At 40.8% G+C, this 19,737-nt stretch overlaps 1 protein-coding gene across 3 annotated transcripts; it reads left to right on the top strand.

The window, feature by feature from the left end:
• The first annotated feature begins 7,227 nt into the window (after nt 1–7,227).
• On the top strand, nt 7,228–19,326 carry NPY1R (neuropeptide Y receptor Y1). Of its 3 annotated transcripts, none has more exons than XM_074951090.1 (4): nt 7,228–7,485; nt 9,705–9,807; nt 11,950–12,798; nt 12,925–19,326. In XM_074951090.1, the coding sequence occupies exons 3-4, from the start codon at nt 12,070–12,072 to the stop codon at nt 13,381–13,383; spliced, it is 1,188 nt and encodes a 395-aa protein (XP_074807191.1). In that variant the 5' UTR covers nt 7,228–7,485; nt 9,705–9,807; nt 11,950–12,069; the 3' UTR covers nt 13,384–19,326. The 3 variants fall into 3 exon arrangements, with proteins under 3 accessions (XP_074807191.1, XP_074807190.1, XP_074807189.1); XM_074951089.1 differs by having other exon boundaries at nt 9,701–9,807; XM_074951088.1 differs by lacking the exon at nt 9,705–9,807.
• Nucleotides 19,327–19,737: the final 411 nt, after the last annotated feature.

The following is a 19,737-nucleotide window of genomic DNA, read 5'->3' as shown; positions in this document are numbered from 1 at the left end:
TAATAGGAGGTATACAAATGGAAAATCTGTGCTGTACACTAATTAGTAAATAGGTCCGAAGTTGAAATATTGTGACTTGGAGAATACCACAATAAAAGGGAGAGGATTGCATAAATATTTTCCAAATAAGAACATCCTTGCCTAAAAATAATAAAAAGGCTGGATCTAGTTCCTATGGAGTTTTTGCCATCCCCCCTTGTCGGAACAGGATCAGGCCTAATTCAGTTTATTAGGGAATCTTGACAAACTATTTCATGCAATATTTGTATCCTGTAAGTTTCAAGATCACCCCGATGGCAAAACTTCATACAGTGGTTCTGATGGAAAGCTACTGAAACTGTAAACAACTCATACATCAACTAATATTTAAGAGTAGATTCAGTAGGTCATTCTCAACTCCGACCATAGTTCACTTATTTTGCTAAAATAGAATGTACTGTATGTTGTAGGAGATAAGCAATCTGGAAACTCACCGGTAACAAGGTAATCACAGCAGGATGATTGGTACAGTTTCAGCCTGCATTTTCTTGGTTTGGACAGTTCAGAATTTTAATACTAATTTGAAGATACTTTTAATCATTTTATTTTCATGGTTTTCAATCCTTCTAGAAGAGTATGGGAGTTGGTGGACTCTGCATAACAACATTGGCTTATTATAGAAATAAATAATGCGGTCCTTGAGAAGGTAAGACTGTATTCCCCTCAAAGGGAGAGTTCTGGCTGACCAAGGACCTAGTCCAAGATATGTACACAGGGCATGTTTAAGTGACTATATTTTTAAAATTGTAACATTTCCTTTTGAAGTGTAGGGTCTGTCATGGGATGAGACATTAAGAGGCCAAATTCTACTAGTCATATGGAGTATTTCAAGTACTCTACAAGAAGTCTCACTGATCCCAATGGAACAATAATGGGAGGTGTAAGTGAGGTACAACTAGCTTCAGTAAGAGTGGTAGAATCTGGCCCTACAGTGAGGCCCCTTTTATTGGCAGTCCAGGTGAAAATTAAAGATCCAATAGCACCTTTTGGAAAGAACAGGGAATATCCCCACTGTCCTAATTCCTTCCTTCTCTCAATAGATCAGTTTCTCATGTTGAAGTCTGTATGTCATAAGAACATAAGAACGGCCATACTGGGTCAGACCAAAGGTCCATCCAGCCCAGTATCCTGTCTGCCGACAGTGGCCAATACCAGGTGCCCCAGCGGGAGTGAACCTAACATGTAGTGATCTAGTGATCTCTCTCCTGCCATCCGTCTCCACCCTCTGACAAACAGAGCCTAGGGACACCATTCCTTGCCCATCCTGGCTAATAGCCATTAATGTACTTAACCTCCATGAATTTATCCAGTTCTCTTTTAAACCCTGTTATAGTCCTAGCCTTCACAACAGCTATTTCTACAAATATAATGTAATACAATGTCAGCTATTTCTACAAATATAATACTGGCTTCTCCATTCTCATACCATCACTACACTATCAATATTTAATACTGTGCTGAACACAACCCTTCGGTATAACTACAGTTTGAAAAGCTTTACCATATAAAAACACAATGATCATATACATTTTAAAATCTCATACCATAATGAAACTTAAAATGCCAATACAGGGCCAAATCCTGCTCATCTGATTCATTTGAGTAGTCTCTTCAGGATAATATTCAAGTGAGCAGGATTTGTTCCATATTCTTCTGTTTTCCTCCAGATTATTCATACAGAGCAAAATCAATTCTACATGCAAAAAGCCTGAGTAATCAGTCTCTGTGCAGATGGAGTGGAGTGGAATCCCAGAAGTGAAATCCAATCCCACAACCAATGGCATGTGATTGGGGATGCCCCAAACCACCCCCTTTCACTTCACACATTGCTCTGAGGCTGTTATTTTAGTACAAGTTTCTCATCAGACTCTGAAATGTCTACTTCACTCTGGGAGTATAGTAAGATTTTAGGGCCTAACTTTCAGAGGCGCTGAATACTCAAAGCTCCAGCTCAAGTCAATGAGATCTGCAAGTGCTCAGTGTCTGTGACAAACAGGCCTTAACTTAGTAATTGTCAGAATTCTCTGGCATACAATCACTCTGAGTCAGATCCTAATGTCATTACAAAGTCTGCTACCAGTGTAGCAGTGATCCATCAGCATGACATTTTGAAAATTTGGAATGAATTAAAAAACAATGACAACTTTATGATTTGATATGCTATATAAGGAAGTTGTATACAGTATCTCTGTTGTTTGAAAATACCGCTTTTCACAGAGCAATTCAACTGTCCATCCCATCTCCTCCCTTCTTCTCTCTCCTCTCCTTCTCTCCAAAATGCATGTATTAAAAAAATCCTACAGGTTATTTGTGCCTCCATTTCTGTTCTCTTACCTTTCCAAAAAGACAGCGTAAGCCAAATTCCTTCCTTATATAAAACAATTAGGGATGAGCCTGGACAGCACTGGGAAGGTGGCTTTGTGATCTACAGTTGTGACATCTGTGCAGTGTCAGGATGTGTCACCGTGAACTGGCATAACACATGGCAGAGACCACTTGAGTACCTTCTGTTTACCATCCTCCAAAGATACTAGTGGAATGGAAAGATGAGATCATAGGATGAAACTGCATCATCTGTTTTCCCCTCAAATACAGAACAGAAATATGTCTGAACACCTCTGCCTTTTCTGCATTATTATTGACCATTCTATCATATCCATCTGGCAATGGACCAACACCATTGTCAGGATTCATTTTGTTACCATTAATTTTTAAAAACTCCTTATTGTCCTTAACTCTGCTGGCCACAGAGTTCTCCTTGTGTTCCTTGGCTTCTCTTAGGAATTTGCTATAGTTCCCAACTTCTGCTTTATATTCATGACTATCAACTTACCCTTTATTCCATTTGTTACTTATTTTTATTATTTTGTTTTTGACAGGTGCCTTCACTTCCCCTTTAAACCAGGTGGTTGTTTTTTAGCAGCACAGTCTTCTTCCTCAAATGTGGGATCTTGTAAGGATGAGTCTAAATGAGTCTGCATCATCATAAAGCATAAGAAGGTATTTCTGGCTGCTCAATGCTTATTCCTGCAGCTGTGATCCCCCTTGTGTCTACCTTGTCCCCAGCCTTATTTCTGTCTCATTCCAGCTTGCTACAGCCCTGCTCTGACCCTTGGCTTGTCTCCTGGCTCCAGCTCTGACTCTTGGCACTGACTCCTGGTTCCTATTTCTGGCTCTACTCAGTAGGCTGGGCAACAGTTTTAACCACTGGGCTGGCATCCAGTTCTAACCACTAGATCCTGGTCATAGAATCACAGAATCATAGAATCTCAGAGTTGGAAGGGACCTCAGGAGGTCATCTAGTCCAACCCCCTGCTCAAAGCAGGACCCATCCCCAACTAAATCATCCCGTCACTTGTGGGGGGAGAATAGGGCTCCAGGACAGCAGAGGGTAGTATTTAGTCCTATAACAGAGTGCATATAATTTAGTCATTCAAGCAGAGAGTTTACTGCTGCTGCCAGTGAAACCTGCGGCAAAGCCCTGATTCACTCTAATGGTAACAGGAGCAGGTTCAATAGTACAGGTGATTCTTTACATGTGAACAATGTACAGTTGTGCAACAAAAACCTTGCAAAGGTGTGAAAGTAGAAGTGTATGCTCATTATTGCAAAATGAAAACAATAAACTTAAACTTTAAAAAATCCTTACAAAGAGTCACATTTCTATTCAGAACAATTGCAACCTCAAAGACAGTTTTTTTGCACATAGAAAGGGATCACACAAAACTCTCCAGGAGTCCCTTTACTCACCCTATTGAATTTGAATATTGCACTAAAAGATGATTTGTGTAACATTTGTGCTGCACTATCTGAGCACAACAAAATAAATGTCAGAGGGTGTCACCACCTTAATTTTGATGTTTTTTTTCTTTAATATAGACTTTACAATATTTTGAGATTTACAAATAGATTATAATTTATGGATTGGTCAACAGGCAAGCTCGTAATATTGCTTTCCTAATGGCTCTATAACAGATGTTGCTCCTCCCTCAATGTTCAATTATTATTTTATGAAAGGTTGTTACATTTTATCTGTACAGTACTGTTTTTCTAGGTAGGGTGTTTGCATACTGTGTGTTTTGTTGCAAAAAGTCAATTACTACAAAATAAACAATAATATGTTTGCAGCTCATGGTGCCTTTGGTGTACGGAGATAATGTTCTCCCCAGAGAAGTCTGAAATATTATTTTACTGAACTATTGCTTGGTTATTTTGTTTTTTCAGTATTCTTGTGTCCTTCCAATGGCTAGCAATAAGAAAGAGTTATTGGGGAAATATTTGACCTCTTTGTGAACCAGGGAGTTTGAGCTGGAAAGAGCTATTAGTGCTGACACTATAGAAATGTAGTTAGAATGGATAAGAGGACTTTTAAAGTCTGAGTTCATTTCATAAGGAAAGTATACTATGTCTATATATTATGGAACATTTACTTTACAACACATAGTATGAGTTTGAAAAGAAAACATCTCTGCTTTATAAGGTGAGTCCTGATTATTACTGTTTTTGGGTATTTTAGTGCCCCAGATGTGTAATAGGTGTTTCAACGAGGAAAGCAATAGTCCCTGTCCAGTAGAGTTTACAGTCTAAATTTAATTAATAAAATAGCATGTGGAGATGACAAAAGAGTAAGCTTGGGGGCGGGGTGTGTGAAGTGAGATAGGACAAGAGTTCTAGCAATACAAGCTGCCTTTGAAAGATATCGTAGGGCACAAAAGTTAAGAACTACAACTCTAACTCAATGGTTCTTAACACATGGGAAGCAGTAACACCAGTTTTGGTACTATAGGCCTTTGGGATTGTACTCCAATGAATGATAATTTGGGACTTCCAAAGTACTGAACAAATCTTATTTAATTAAACCTGGACATGCCATGGTTTGGTAGATATGGGAATGGGATGAAGGATGGCCTTGTAGTTAAAACTCAGGACTGGGACTCAAGGATTCTGAGTTCTGTTGCCAATTCTGTTGTAAACTTGCTATGTGATAGTGGGCAACCCTTTAAGGGCCTTGTAAACTTGCACCCACTAGCACGGTGGTGGGATCAGGAACTGCCATTGCATTGACTTAATTGTGAGTTCACAGCACTCAGTCATTGCAGGAGCCAATCTTTAATCTCTGTCGGCTTCAGTTTTCTCATGTATAAAATAAAGACACTAATAGTCACCAACTACAAAAAAGATGGTGTGAGGATTGGTTCATCCACGTTTATAAAGTACACTGAGATCCTTGGATGGAAGGTTCAATAGAAACAAAGTATTATGGTTTACTTCCTGTACCACTGAAATGCAGCTACCTCGGAGGTGAAACATTGCAGCTGACAGTACCAATATACAGTATAAGATTGGAAAACAAGAAGCAAAGAGTCTCTCATACAATTGAAACTGCTGGGATTTCTTTTAGATAAGACAAATATAATTTCTGTAACACCACTACTCAGAACTAGGAATGTGTAAATAGGCTCATCCCATGTGTCTGGCACCTGTTGGTAGTCAAAGTGCTGGGGTTGTGCAGGACACAATAAAGCTTACATTTATTTTTTAAAATAAGCATAAGGTGGGGGAGGATGGGCATGAGCCTTGCAGGGAAGCAGTTAAGCCGTGGGAGCCTTCTGGTGCAGCAGGAACAAGGGGAAGATAGAAGAAACTGGTCCCTTCCATTTCAGGCTGGCAACTCTCTCACTCCTTTTAAAAAAATCTGTAAAATTGGCACTGACCATTCTTATGAATATTGTCACAGGCTCTTCAATGACCAGGTGAGCAGTCAGACCCTCAGTTTACAGATCCTGAAGGGGCCATTGTCTCAGAGAGAAAAACACTATCTAGGGAATGCCAGCACTAGTGTCCCCTTCAACAGCTGGGCTTCCCAGTCTAAATACTGGCTCAGCCCTACTCTGCTCAGTTGAGACACATGGGGGCTCCTGGCAGTTATAGCTGTAGGTGAAGCTTAGCCACAAGCCTCAGTCCCAGTCCCAGATTTCTTCTTGCACTAAGCCAGGCCTCCCATTTACTGGTAATATTGTATTAATTAATGTAATGAAATTACTACTGTAATGATGATAACATAATAATAATCATTACTCGACATTTTTCGACAAGGCAAGTCACACAAAAATTACAGAGTGCCATCCTAATGCAGCTACATCTGCAATGACTTATGTTTTGAAAATAAATTTAAATCACTGGAAAACCCTGGATCTCAGCTTTCTAGTCATTCTAGACTTCAGTGAAACTCACCAGTGTTTGCAAGTTACATGGTAGTTGCAGTGATTTTTTTTTTATTAAATACAAGTTTAATTGTATGACTTTTCTGAGACTCTCCACTGGGTCCTAAAACTTTCCAGGTTCTGAGGCTTGCACCCTACTACTACAACCCTTAAGCAGCATTGCTTTGTTGTTGAGTTCATGGGGTGAGAAGTTGGAAAGGTGAGCAGAACTAGCCATGTGCATCCTGTATTCAAATATCTGGTCAAACCTGGAGTTTTTACAATACTTGCAGGAGCTGCCTAGAGCAATGGTTCTCCAACTTTCCCTTCTGCATATCATATTATGAGGATAGCTCTACCCTTTCATGGCGTATTTCTCTTCCCAATTCCCCAGCCATCCCACTGATGAGTTCTCACAATGTTTCAGCATGCAGGAAGGTCCAACAGACCAAAATCTGAGAAATGCTAAGTTAGGGCAAAGCAGGACTACATACAGCTGTGAAATGGACCTGCAGGAAATCATACATTCACTGAATCTAAGGAGTACTCGTTATAGTTCCTTGAGGTTTGGTGGTTGGTTAGTTGACTTGTTTCTACTTTAAAGAAAACATTTAGCTTTCTTAGTATTTCAAAATGTAAAGAAACTGGTCATGTTTACATTTGGGACTCCTTATCAGTTCAATCACTTTTCAAGAGCAAAACAAAGTGGAGACCAGTTGTGCTGCTTTAAAGCAACAACAGAACACTTTATAACTGACACAATCCATGTTACCAGCCGCATCTCCAGCCAGCTATTATATAATATCATTTTAACTTTGGCCACAAGGTGGCACTGGCTTGCAAACAAAATGTTGCAATGTTCAATCTGTAAGAGCAATTTCAAACTGCTTCCCCTCCCAAGTTCTTCTCAGTGCAACCTCCCCTCCCCTTTTGTTTCAATACTTAATTGCATTTATTTCAGAATTACTAGGCAACCCACCCCCAGATGTATAATTTAAAGGTGATGTGCTTGCACTGGGATCTTCAGGATCTGCTCAATACAGCAACACCATGTGATAACTGGGATAAGGTGGAGTTCAGCTTTAAGGGGGTGTCTCCAGCTCTCCTCACCCATCTTTAGGATCAGAGCTGGAGGAATACCAGCGGATGTTTTCCACATCGCCTGGCTCCTTGTTCTCCATCCACTCGTCTGCTCAAACCCTGACCAAATAAAGGAACGGCGGGAGATAAGATCAGTTACAAGGTGGGTTCCTTTTGTGGTTTCCTCGGTTTTTATTTTATTTTTATTTGTGGTGTGCGCGCGTGCTTTTTAGGCGGATGTTTGTGTGGCTCAGCAGGGTGACAGAACAGGTGTAGCTGAGAGGGATGTATTGAGAGGTGTATTCCTGACCGTCCGGAGTCTCTCTTGGGTATGTTACCTGTCGGTTCGGGCTCACAGTATGGTATGCTTCCCTGTGAGCGGCTGGAATAGTTTTTACAGGGTATTTCCCGTCACCTTGCCTTGCATTGTGACAGCTTTTTATCCCTTAGCATCAAACTTCGGATCAAATCCTTGGAGAGAGCAGGAGAGGTCTGTGTGATCCCGAGGAGGGGGAGGGTTGGGTTGGGTTGCGTTGCAGGGCTGTGTGCTTTTTCTGCCTGCCTTTAATTTCTCCATCCCCACCCCTAGAAGCACAGGTTAGCCTCTCCGGGGATCCTTTTGTTTTAAAGGCGGGGGGAGCCTGAGCACAGAGAGGGCAAACCGGTGTCTTCTCCAGCTGATGAGCTGTCAGGGAAAGACAAGCGCGGTCACTGTCAACTTCATCGGCTACCCCTCCCCGCCTATCTTCATGCAATCCCTGCGGGAGAGATGAGGAGGGAGGGAGTCACAATCGCACAGCAAACACAGCTTCCTTTAATCCGATCCCAGGGGGCGATCTGGGGGCTGGAGACTCTGGTGGCTTCTCTATCGAGAATAAGGAGCATCGGCATTTTCCCTTTCGAGCCGTTGTAGCTCCACAAAAAGAAAAGTGACACCGAACAAGGCGCTGCGGCGAGGTCTGAGTCTGTGGCTGAGTTTATTATCCCAGTCCCTTTCTTGATTGGAGAACGGGGAGGAGAGAACACATTCCTCCAGCCTGTACCTCCACCCGAGGAAACCTACTGAAGTCCCAGCGTGCTTGGAGTTGTATGACCTCTGCTGTTGACATGAAAATGTAGTTAATGTTTACAGCAAAACCAGTCCTGTCTTTCAGCAGGTCACGGCAAAGTCATACTACTGGGAGTAGATAATTCATGAAGTCCTCATTGCCGGCACTAAATACTTCTAAATACAGCTTCTGGTTCTTGGGAGTGCTACTGTCTTTCAGCACGGACAGTTTTCTGTTAAAACACAAAATACAACAAAAGCAGTTTGGCGAGGGGCCTTACATATCACGATGACAGGAGGCATTTCAAATCCTAAAATAGACCGGGGAGATTAGACAGACTGGGTGAAGCTATGTGGTAAAGATATTATTAAGCGATAACACTGAGGTGGATGGACGTCTGCTATTAAGCTCTCTGGAAAAAATCAAAGTAGTCAAACTTTGGCTAGTGGATGTAAATCACCAAAGCCTGGCTACATTAATTAGCGATTTAAAATGTGAATGTGTTGCTAATAACGCTTGTAGAGAATCCGTTGCAGAAATGGAACACAAAGCCAGCTGAGCTGAGCGTGCGATTTAATTTATGCGTGAGCCTCGTTCACTTTTGTCATCTTCCTGTTGACTATCTGGGGCCCAATCCTGCAGTCCTCACTCTGGCAACGCGTTCAGGTCTGTCGGAGTGAAGAGTACGGGATCTGAACCCTAGCATATATCAAACAGACGTAAGGCCAGTTCCCTGGTGGGAGGAAAACCTCCCTCCTCTGAAGACTTATCTAAATCTCTGTGTTTGCGGTTACTAGTGTGTTTGCAGTTACTATTTATGCCGACTGTCATTTAAGGTAACTTCACCCCCTGGAGGTATCTTAAAATAAAGTGGATTTCAGCAATATATGCTCCGGCGGCTTTCATACTCATTGAAGATCACATTTGTGACAACGACATTATGGAGCTGTGATTCAGGAACCATTAACATGGCGTAAACTGGCAATACTCCCTCCTACAGCTCCGAGGTTAAGCATACAACATTGTAAATAGAGCGCCTGAGATTTGGCAAAGGGAAAATTCCAGATTGGACAAGACCGTTGCTAACTGCAGGTTGTAGCAGAGGTGTGCCAGTTTCTTGTTGACTTCTTTCCCCTCCCCCCAACACACATGCCTGAGTTTCTGTGATTTAATAGCCTGCAGCTTTTGCGAAGGAGGGGCTTATTTAAACACATCTATTTGTGTTGCATAGGTAAATATTGATCGCTCCCCCCCCCTTTTTTGGCAAACTGTTTAATTTTTGCTTTTTTATTTTCTTTCCTTCCCCCGCCCTTTGTTCTTCTCTGCTAGATAGCACTTCTGTCTGAGATTAAAGTGATCAGAGTTGCTGATTTGCCTTTGACCCAATGTCAGCGGCACTTTAGTGACCAGCCGGTCAACAGTAGAAAATCGATTAGGTAAGGAACTATGTTTTGCAGTAACTTTTTCATCACTGTTTACTCATGTCAGACTGGGCTTGTCCTTTGTATTTTATAGCTGAATAGCTTTGTTAAAATAAAAGAGATGCCATTAAACGCACGCCAATTTGAGAAAACAACAGAATAGATCATAAGAAACATATTAAAAAGAATCTAAGGGTTAAAGGTTCAATCGGTCGTAAACTGAGCTCACTTTGTCAACGACATGATTGTCGTGTGTTAGATGTCACTTGTTTTGATAGTGAACTATCGGCAACTGTTCTCTCTCTCACTTGTAAATATTTTGTAACATAATGGAGCTTTTCTTTCTTTCTTTCTTTCTTTCTTTCTTTCTTTCTTTCTTTCTTTCTTTCTTTCTTTCTTTCTTTCTACTGAGGCAAAACTTCTCATCGTCTCCAATAAAGAATTTCTTCTGAGTAAGGGGCGCGGGATCTAGATCTTAATTTTGGTAATTCGCCTTCCAGTCTCTATTTACATTCTCGGTATGGTGGACTTCCACAATCTGGAGAGCGATTATAAACATTGTGCGCACATGTACTCTCCTAGCATAGATTAGGATTCATTAACCCCCCTTTCTTCCTCCCTCAGTTTTAGTGATACAGCTTCCTTTTGCACGTGAAGAAGTGTAGGACTAAGATCACAGTAATGGCAGAGCACGCAGGCTAAGGGGCCAGGCATTTCGCAGAACTGCTTGCGCTGCTGTTTAGCAGTGAATCAATCTCCTCCTAAACCCCACAGCCCTGTGGCGAAGATAGTTAACCACGGAGACCGTTTCACGACAAACACTCTATTTGAAAAAAGCTTTGGGGGAATAATTCGACTGAAAAGGGTTGATGCTTGGGAAGGGTGAGAGGTGGGTATGGCTGAGGGCTGTAAGTTTGGGAGCGATCCCTTTTTCTCCTCCGAAGCCCCAGAATGGAGAGGACGTAGAATCCATTAAAATTGTCGTCTTCTCCGTCTAGCCTTGTCTTATAGCCAGAGTCGCTTATACAAACAGAAATTCCGCCTTGCCTCCATTACGACCCTGACACTCTACCTACATCCTCACTTTCTAGTTTGTCAGCAGCACGCGCTCATTCTCATCTGTGCAGTTCTTCAGCTCGGCACAAAGCAGTCTCACGCTGGCGCACTCAGAGAAAGAACTCATGTCACCAGGTCTGGAGAGGCAACTACATTCAAGGGAAAGATTGTGAAACTCCTGATTTGCGTTGGCCCACCCACATTGTTCCAGTCCCCCTTTCGACAGTTCTTCATCCTGGCTGGCAAACGTGTGACATGAAACTAGAAGGACAATGTACGTCTGCTTCTGTTCCGCCTCTGAAACGATCGTCCCTGTTATACTTTCGGTTATATTTAGCATAAGTTAAGACCATACGTGTCCTTCCCCCGTGATCAAGCGCCCTCCTCCTAATGCATTCTCATGCGTATGTCTAAAGGACTCGTCTGCTTCCTAGCGTTGGGTGCAGCCCACCAGCTGGGAAACTCTTCCAGCTCCATGTGCTGTCAAGTGATATAAGAGAGAAATCAGCCTATATTCTTCATTGAGAATTTAAGGCTCGGTATGCAGGGCGCAGGGAAGTGACTTCTCCGTTGGAGTCTATTCGCAGCAGACAGCTCTGCTCCGGATTACAGATACTCATCGTCCTGCTCTTCCGCGTGCTGAATCTCGGCTTGCTTTTTGGTCTGTCCGTGGTGCTGATGAAAATTCTTCTCGGGTCGTCCGTACGGGCAAGTCTTCTTCTCACCTTCCTTGGTGCTTTCTGCTCCAGAGTGAGTGGCACTGCTGTCTGTATTTCTAAGTCAGTTGGGTGGATGCTGCCCCGAGGTGGATAAGCATTTGAAAAGGTGGAGAATACTCCATTGGCATTGCTTGTACGGGGTCCTCACGGCGAGCGTTTGATGTAGGGTAGTCTGTAAAACCAGTTCTGTTGTGAGGAGCTTGCTTACTGTCTGAGACCACTTGGTCTGTTTCGAGGGTTATGAACAAGGAATCACATACCCTGTCCTGCCGAAAGAAGGGCCAATCTCTCTCCATGCTCATGTCCGCTTCCTTAGCACCATAAAGTTATGGCGCGATTAAAATGATCAAAAATAAACACATGTGCTCTTTTCCCTTCGCAGATTGTACAAGGTTATCAAGGAAACGAAGTGACAGCTTTTGGTGGGATCGCGCTGCTTGAGTGATGAGAACATTTTGAGCTTCTGAAACCATTCGGAAGAAACTCAGTGCAGTCGAAACCAATGCAGGGCATGGACGCAAGTTTCAACAATATGAACACATCATTTCTTTCCTCTGCTGGGAATCAGTCCATCCATCTGAACTTTTCAGAGAAGAATTCCAGAATCATACACTTCCAAGATGAAGATTGCCACATGCCATTGGCCCTGGTCTTCACCTTGGCTCTTGTTTATGGGGCTGTGATCATTCTTGGCGTCTCTGGAAATCTGGCCTTAATTATCATCATCTTAAAACAGAAGGAGATGCGCAATGTTACCAACATCCTTATTGTCAACCTTTCCTTCTCAGACCTTCTAATGACCATCATGTGTCTCCCCTTCACCTTTGTATACACTTTAATGGACCACTGGATTTTCGGGGAGGCCATGTGCAAGCTGAATCCTTTTGTGCAGTGTGTCTCAATCACAGTCTCGGTTTTCTCTTTGGTCCTCATCGCGATTGAACGCCATCAGCTGATCATCAACCCTAGAGGATGGAGGCCGAATAACAGACATGCCTACGTAGGGGTTGCTGCCATCTGGATTCTAGCCGTGGCTTCCTCCTTGCCTTTCCTGGTTTATCATGTATTAACTGATGAACCCTTCAAAAATATAACAATTGATGAATATAAGGACAAATATGTGTGCTTGGACTTGTTCCCTTTGGACACTATCAGGCTTTCTTATACCACAGCTCTGTTGGTGATACAGTACTTTGGACCACTTTGTTTTATATTTATTTGCTACTTAAAGGTAAGAGAGAATCTATTTTATGATCTCTCCTTATTTCTGTCTGATTTCTGTTTGTCCTTGTAAAGAATTGCCTCTGGGCTAAATGATTCTATATTTTTCTTTGTTGTTGAATTTTGTTTTCTGCAGATATACATACGCTTAAAACGAAGGAACAACATGATGGACAAGATGCGAGATAATAAATACAGATCCACTGAAACCAAAAGGATCAACATCATGCTGATCTCTATTGTGGTTGCATTTGCAGTCTGCTGGCTACCTCTTACCATTTTTAATATTGTGTTTGACTGGAATCATGAAATTCTGCCTGCTGCCACCTGCAGCCACAATGTATTGTTCTTGATTTGTCACCTCACAGCCATGATCTCTACCTGTGTGAACCCTATCTTTTATGGATTCCTCAACAAGAACTTCCAGAGGGACTTGCAGTTTTTCTTTCATTTTTGTGATATTCGCTCCAGGGATGATGATTATGAGACTATAGCCATGTCCACCATGCAAACAGATATTTCAAAGACCTCTTTGAAGCAAGCAAGCCCAGTAGCATTTAAAAAAATAAATAATGATTATGATGAAAAAATATAACCCCCCCCCCCACATCCAACCCAAAGTGTTGTCAGTGTGGTCACAGGTGATATGGGCCCAAGGAAAAGCACAAATTTGTAACAAAATGGGTAATGATTTTTCTTTTTGAAGGAACTCTTGTGTCACTTTGAAATTATATGCTGTGCATTTCCCCCGATTGCTGATTTAATATTCACAGTAGTTATATTTGAATCACACTATAAGACATTGTTGGACCTGCTTCTATTTAGGGTTTTCATCAGAGTTGCACAGTTATGCATGTCTGTACTAAGATTTATCTATTGTATTTATCAAAAAGGAATATTTTTTCAGCAGTGTGAATATATACAAATCCATTGGAAACAACAGTGGTTTGAATGAGACTATCACTAAAGAAGACATCTAGTCTGGCATAAAATTAGATCACTCTGATTTGAAGAGTTTTATTTTTTTAAATCCAGTTTTAGAGCAGTATTAAATAAAACCCCATTTGCTGGAATAACCAGACAAGAATGACTCCCTCACAAAGCCACAGATTAAATTAAATGGTGACATGCATATGCATTGCTGATAGAGATAATTTGTGCTTTAATCAATTAGGATCAAAGAAAGAATTAAGGGCCAATTTCTGTTCTTATTTACACTAGTGAAAATCCAGAGTAATTCCACTGAGTGCAATGGAGTTACTCCAGCTTTTCACCAGTGTAACTTTTAGCAGAATTTGGCTCTTAATCTTGTCTTTGAATTTGATCCTAACATATTACAGCTAGATTTAATAATGTGAACAATTTTTTCATTGAAAAACCAAAATTTAACATTTTCATTTGCTAACATCTGAGGGAATCAGACTGTTAGCATGAAGTTTGCCTCTAAACCAAGACATACACACCATTTAAATCCTACTTACACCCTTTTTTGAGGACCTAAGTGGTGTTTAAGAGCCAGCCCTTTGCACAGGGTGGAATTTCACTCTCAAAGAATACTTTGAAAATCAGATCCCCTAGTAAAAATATATGGTGGTCCTGGCTATCTGAAATTTTAATAGTAATTACTTTACTAGGTCTATATTAATAATGTAGAGCTGTATTCTTCCATCAGATACAATGATGTATTTCTGGACTTTCTCCAACACAATGAAGGAGTTGATCCAGATTTCCACCATTGTAAAGGAGGGCATAATTTGGCTTGAAATTTTTGTTGGCACATTTGGCTGCCATACACCCATTCCATCTGTTGATCAATGGTGTTTTCACCCGTGGAGGCCACTCATTATTTGCCCAAATGTCCACAATACAGTTCTCTGAATTATTACATTTGTTAAAAGGTTTCTCAACTATAAATCTCCAGAATATAGGCATACAGGGCTAGATCCTCTGCTGATGAAAATCTACATAGCTCCACTGAAGTAAATGGAACTACAACAATATCTAGCTGAGAATCTATGCCATAAAGTACCTTTCTGTCTAAGTCAGTTCCTATACAAGTAATCAGCTTGTTTAATACAAAGAATAGACCTGATTCTTGTTTACACTAAGATCCCTTGAAACTATTTTGGCAGTATAAAAGGGCCTAAAAGTAGGTGTAATGTAAGTATAGCACACATGGAAATTAGGCCCGGCATCTCTAAACATAAAGGATCTCTAAGTATGATGTTGAATTTAATATACTCAAAATTTGATAGGAATAGATGATTAAGATATGAAAATATTTTATTTTGCCAGTGTTCAAAAGTCAAAAAATAATGTTGTGCCTTGTGCAATCTTATAAATAATGTATTATATAGAATGTTAAGGTAACAGTGTGTCCTTGTGCTATTATAATTTCATGTATCTCTTTATTTTAGGATCATTTCTTAAAATTTGGGAATGTTATTATGAGGGCGATGAGAGTAATGAGACAACTACTGTACATATATATTGTATCCAGAAGAGAAAATTTTGTTTCAGGAGTTTGGCCACTTTTGTGTTTTGCATGTTTTTCCTTTTCTCTGTGGTCATCTCTGGTGAGACATTGCTAATAGTTTAACAATGGGCTTCTATTAATATTTCCCCTTTCTTCTGTGATAAATGCCATGAATCGGGGTAAACATTCTCACAGGGAGAAACAGAGCATGACTGGCAAATCCATCCTTGTTTTTCCCATTTAAAGAAAAACACTTTCTTGTAACCATACAGAAGGCAGGAGACAAAAGTATTTGGCAAACTAACATTCATGTACCTGCAGGAGATGTTTATACAGTTTCCTCTGTGTTTGGCTCCACTTGCGCAAAGCAACTCTAAAGCTTTTATTGCCTGTGATGCAAATAGAAAAGTGGGGTAACCCAGGGTGCTGGAACAATTTGTATAGTGGGGGTGCTGAGAGCCACTGAACCAAACTGCAAACCTTGTATATGATGGAAACCACTTCAAGCCAGGGGGTGCAGCAGCACCCCCAGCACACCTAGTTCCAGCACCTATGGAGGTAACAGCTCCTATGCCAACCCTTCCTTGTGGTTGGTGTAGGACTTATGAACAAAGCAAAGCAATCCCTGATGACTGTAACAGCCTCTTGAGACTGTTGTCAGTGTGTATAAATGACAGCTGCCTTATAACTGTTCTAGCAATCTACTAGAATTCTTTGAGGGGATAAAAAAGCATGTGGGCAAGGGGGATCCAGTGGATATAGTCTGTTTAAATTTCCAGAAAGCCTTTGACAGGATACCTCACCAAAGGCTCTTAAGCAAAGAAAGCTATCATGGGATAAGAAGGAAAGTCCTCTCATTGGTCAGTAACTGGTTAAAAGATAGGAAACAAAGGGTAGGAATAAATGGTAAGTTTTCAGAATGGTGCAAGATAAATAGTGGTGTCCCCTAGGGATCTGTACTGGGACTAGTACTGTCCAACATATTCATAAATGATCTGAAAAAAAAGGGGGTAAACAGTGAGGTGGCAAAATTTGCAGATGATACAAAACTACTCAAGATAGTTAAGTTCCAGGCAGACTGTGAAGACCTACAAAAGGATCTCTCAAAACTGGGTGTTCTGGGCAACAAAATAGCAGATGAAATTCAGTGCTGACAAATGCAAAGTAATGCACATTGGAAAATATAATCCCAACGATACGTATAAAATGATGAAGTCTATATTATTAGCTGTTACCATTCAAGAAAGAAATCTTGGAGTCATTGTGGATAGTTCTCTGAAAACATCCACTCAATGTGCAGCAGCAATCAAAAAATCTAACAGAATGTTCGGAATCACTAGGAAAGGGATATTTAATAAGACAAAAAATATCATATTGCCTCTATATAAATCCATGGTACAACCACATCTTGAATATTGCATGCAGATCTGGTCACCCCATCTGGAAAAAAAGATATCTCAGAATTGGAAAAAGGTACAGAAAAGAGCAACAAAACGATTGGGGGATGGAAAGCTGCCATATGAGGAGAGAATAGTATGACCGAGACTTCTCAGCTTGAAAAAGAGATGACTAAGGGGGGATATGATAGAGGTCTATAAAATCATGACTGGTGTGGAGAAAATAAATAAGGAAGTGTCATTTACTCCTTCTCATAACATAAGAAGTTTGGGTCACCAAATGAAATTAATAGGCAGCAGGTTTAAAACAAACAAAAGGAAGTATTTCTTCACACAACACACAGTAAATCTGTGGAACTCTTTGCCAGAGGATGTTGTGAAGGCCAAGACTTTAACAGCATTCAAAAAGAATTAGATAAGTTCATGGAGGAGAGGTCCATCAATGGCTATTAGATAGGATGGGCACGGATGCAAAGCCATGCGCTGAAGTGTCCCTAGCCTCTGTTTGCCGGAAGCTGGGAATGGATGGCAGGGGATGGATCACTTTATGATTGCCTGTTCTGTTCATTCCTCCTGAAGCACGTGGCATTGGCCAATGTCAGAAGCTAGGACACTGGACTAGATGGACCATTGGTCTGAGCCAGTATGGTGGTCTTATGTCTTATACCTGGGAGCCAGCCTGGTGAACATCCAGCCCAGCATCAGGTCACCTTTGAACTCTTCCCCCTTCCTTCCCCAAGAAGCGCTGTGTACTCTTCAGCCGAGGATATAGCCCAGTATATTTTTCAGGAACAACATATATTAACAGTACAGTTTGTTATTTGGAATGGTGGTGGGAAGTGAAGACATTGCAGAGAGAATTATGGGCATGAGAAGGTTCCTCATTTAGGACAATGTGTTTGCTAATGCCTGACACCTGCTAGGGCATTTCAAAGGCAAAATCTTTACTCTTCAGAGTATTTTTATGTAGGGCTGGAAGAGATCTTAGGAGGTCATCTAGTACATCCTCCTCATGCTGAGTCAGACCAAGAAAACATAGAACATCCCTGACAGGTGTTTATTTAAGCTGTTCTTAAAAACCTCCCATCACAGTGATTCCACAACCTTCCTTGGAAGCTTGTTCCAGAGCTTAAATACCCTTATAGTTAAAACATTTTTCCTAATATATAACTTAAATCTCTCTTGCAGCAGATTAAGCCAATCTCTTCTTGTCTCACCTTCAGTGGACATGGAGAACAGTTGACCACTGTCCATGTTATAACAGCCCTTAACATATGTGGAGACTATTTGCCCCCGCCCCTCAGTCTTATTTTCTCAAGACAAACCACACCAAGGTTTTTAAACATTTCCTCATAGATTATCCTAACATTCACCTTCACTTTAGTGTCAATATTCTGACAACAGGGTCCCCCAATGCTAGCAAGAGACGACCCCTCCCCGCCACCTGGCAAATCACTGATCCTGTTCTTCATTTTCAGATTTCCTTCCCTGTACTGCTACTTCCCTCATCCTGTACCAGCCAAGTTCCCTTGTATGAGAGCCATTCATCCAAGGTAATGTTGTTCACATGAATTCCACAGTTTCACATTTAGTTTCACATTTACCAAAGCAACAATCACACAATTTTGAGATTAGTTTTTTTACTGTGTGGTGCTGTCCACTTGTAACCCACAACCTATCCTGACTTCTAGACAAAACTCTGTGAAAATTGCTTTTGTTCTGACTTCCAGCCAGGTAGAATGTTTTAGAGAGAGAGAGAGAGGAATCAATATGGCATTCTTATTACTTATTCATTTATGTACGGTACATACAAATCCAAACTACAGCCTTAAATGATACATTGAATTATTTAATAAAAATCTAATAGCCTCCCTTTGTTTGGTCATTTACATTATCTTAGATTCCTGTCCCCACAGCAACAAACATTTTGCTTTTGTTTTTTAACATTCAGTATTTTTATGATTGATAGCAGATAAAATATTACCCTATGTGGTTACCATGTTAATAATTATCTGTGTTCAGATTAATAGTCCCATATTCCTCATTTTCAAAATACTTGTTATTGTGCATTCTGATCTACAGACTTTGTGTCTTCATAAAGAAGGACTACATGAAGATATAAAAGGAATAATTGATTTATTTGTTTCTAGGCTAACACCTACTGTTGGTGTGATGGAAAGTAATCTTGTATGAGGCCTTTAACTAAGGACTGTATTTTATGGTTACAATTAGAAAAACTAAAACAATTCCCCTGATTTTTAATCCCTTTGAATCCATCTCTGAACATTATGTTTAAACCTGGGGAAAAAAAATTCCTACATAACTAGACCCATCTGACCTGGTATATGTGCTAATTATGTTCAGGACTGACCATTCAGAAGGCCAGTGGCTTGAGTGTCCAGTGCTGATCCTGCCATCTTACGATAATGGCCCAATTCAGCGAGACACTTACACGTCATTGAAGTCAATGGAACTCCTGAGCATAAGGTTCAACATGTGTTTAAATGCCTTGCTGAATGATGTTCAAAAGCTTTTCAGCTGGCCATTAGGATCAACCACCAATACAAAGAAGCTGCTTGAGATCCTACTACTACTATTGTTAGTGAGGAGGAACCAGAGCCCTTCCACCTTGATCCTGTATATAAATATTTTTACTTAAAAATTATTACAGAACTTCCATGAAGTGACATGGTGGGACATATGCTGAAGATGCCATGGAAGATGAATATCAGCTAATTCCAGTTCAGGATGTATGATCAGCTTCTAGTAGAAATGATCAACTTCTATATAAAATGTCAACATTTTAAGTAAAATAAATTACCCACCCACAACTAACTTGCCATTGCACCTCTTGTTCTAACATCAGTCTTTTTGAAAAGAAGAAAATTCTTGATAAATATTGACCCTGTTTATAACCAGGGTTTTTAGTAGGAATGAATTCTACCAGCAAAGTCTGGATCTTGACCTATATCTAGACCCCAATTCAGCAAAACGTTTGGGCACATGCTTTAATCCAGCCCTGTTCAGTAAGGCCCTGATTCAGCAAATCGCTCTAACTGAGGTCAATGGGACTTAA

Source organism: Natator depressus, chromosome 4, assembly GCF_965152275.1.
Source record: "Natator depressus isolate rNatDep1 chromosome 4, rNatDep2.hap1, whole genome shotgun sequence".
Classification (NCBI taxonomy): domain Eukaryota; kingdom Metazoa; phylum Chordata; order Testudines; family Cheloniidae; genus Natator; species Natator depressus.
The sequence above is the reverse complement of the archived record's forward strand: the minus strand, read 5'-3'. Positions and strand labels throughout refer to the sequence as shown.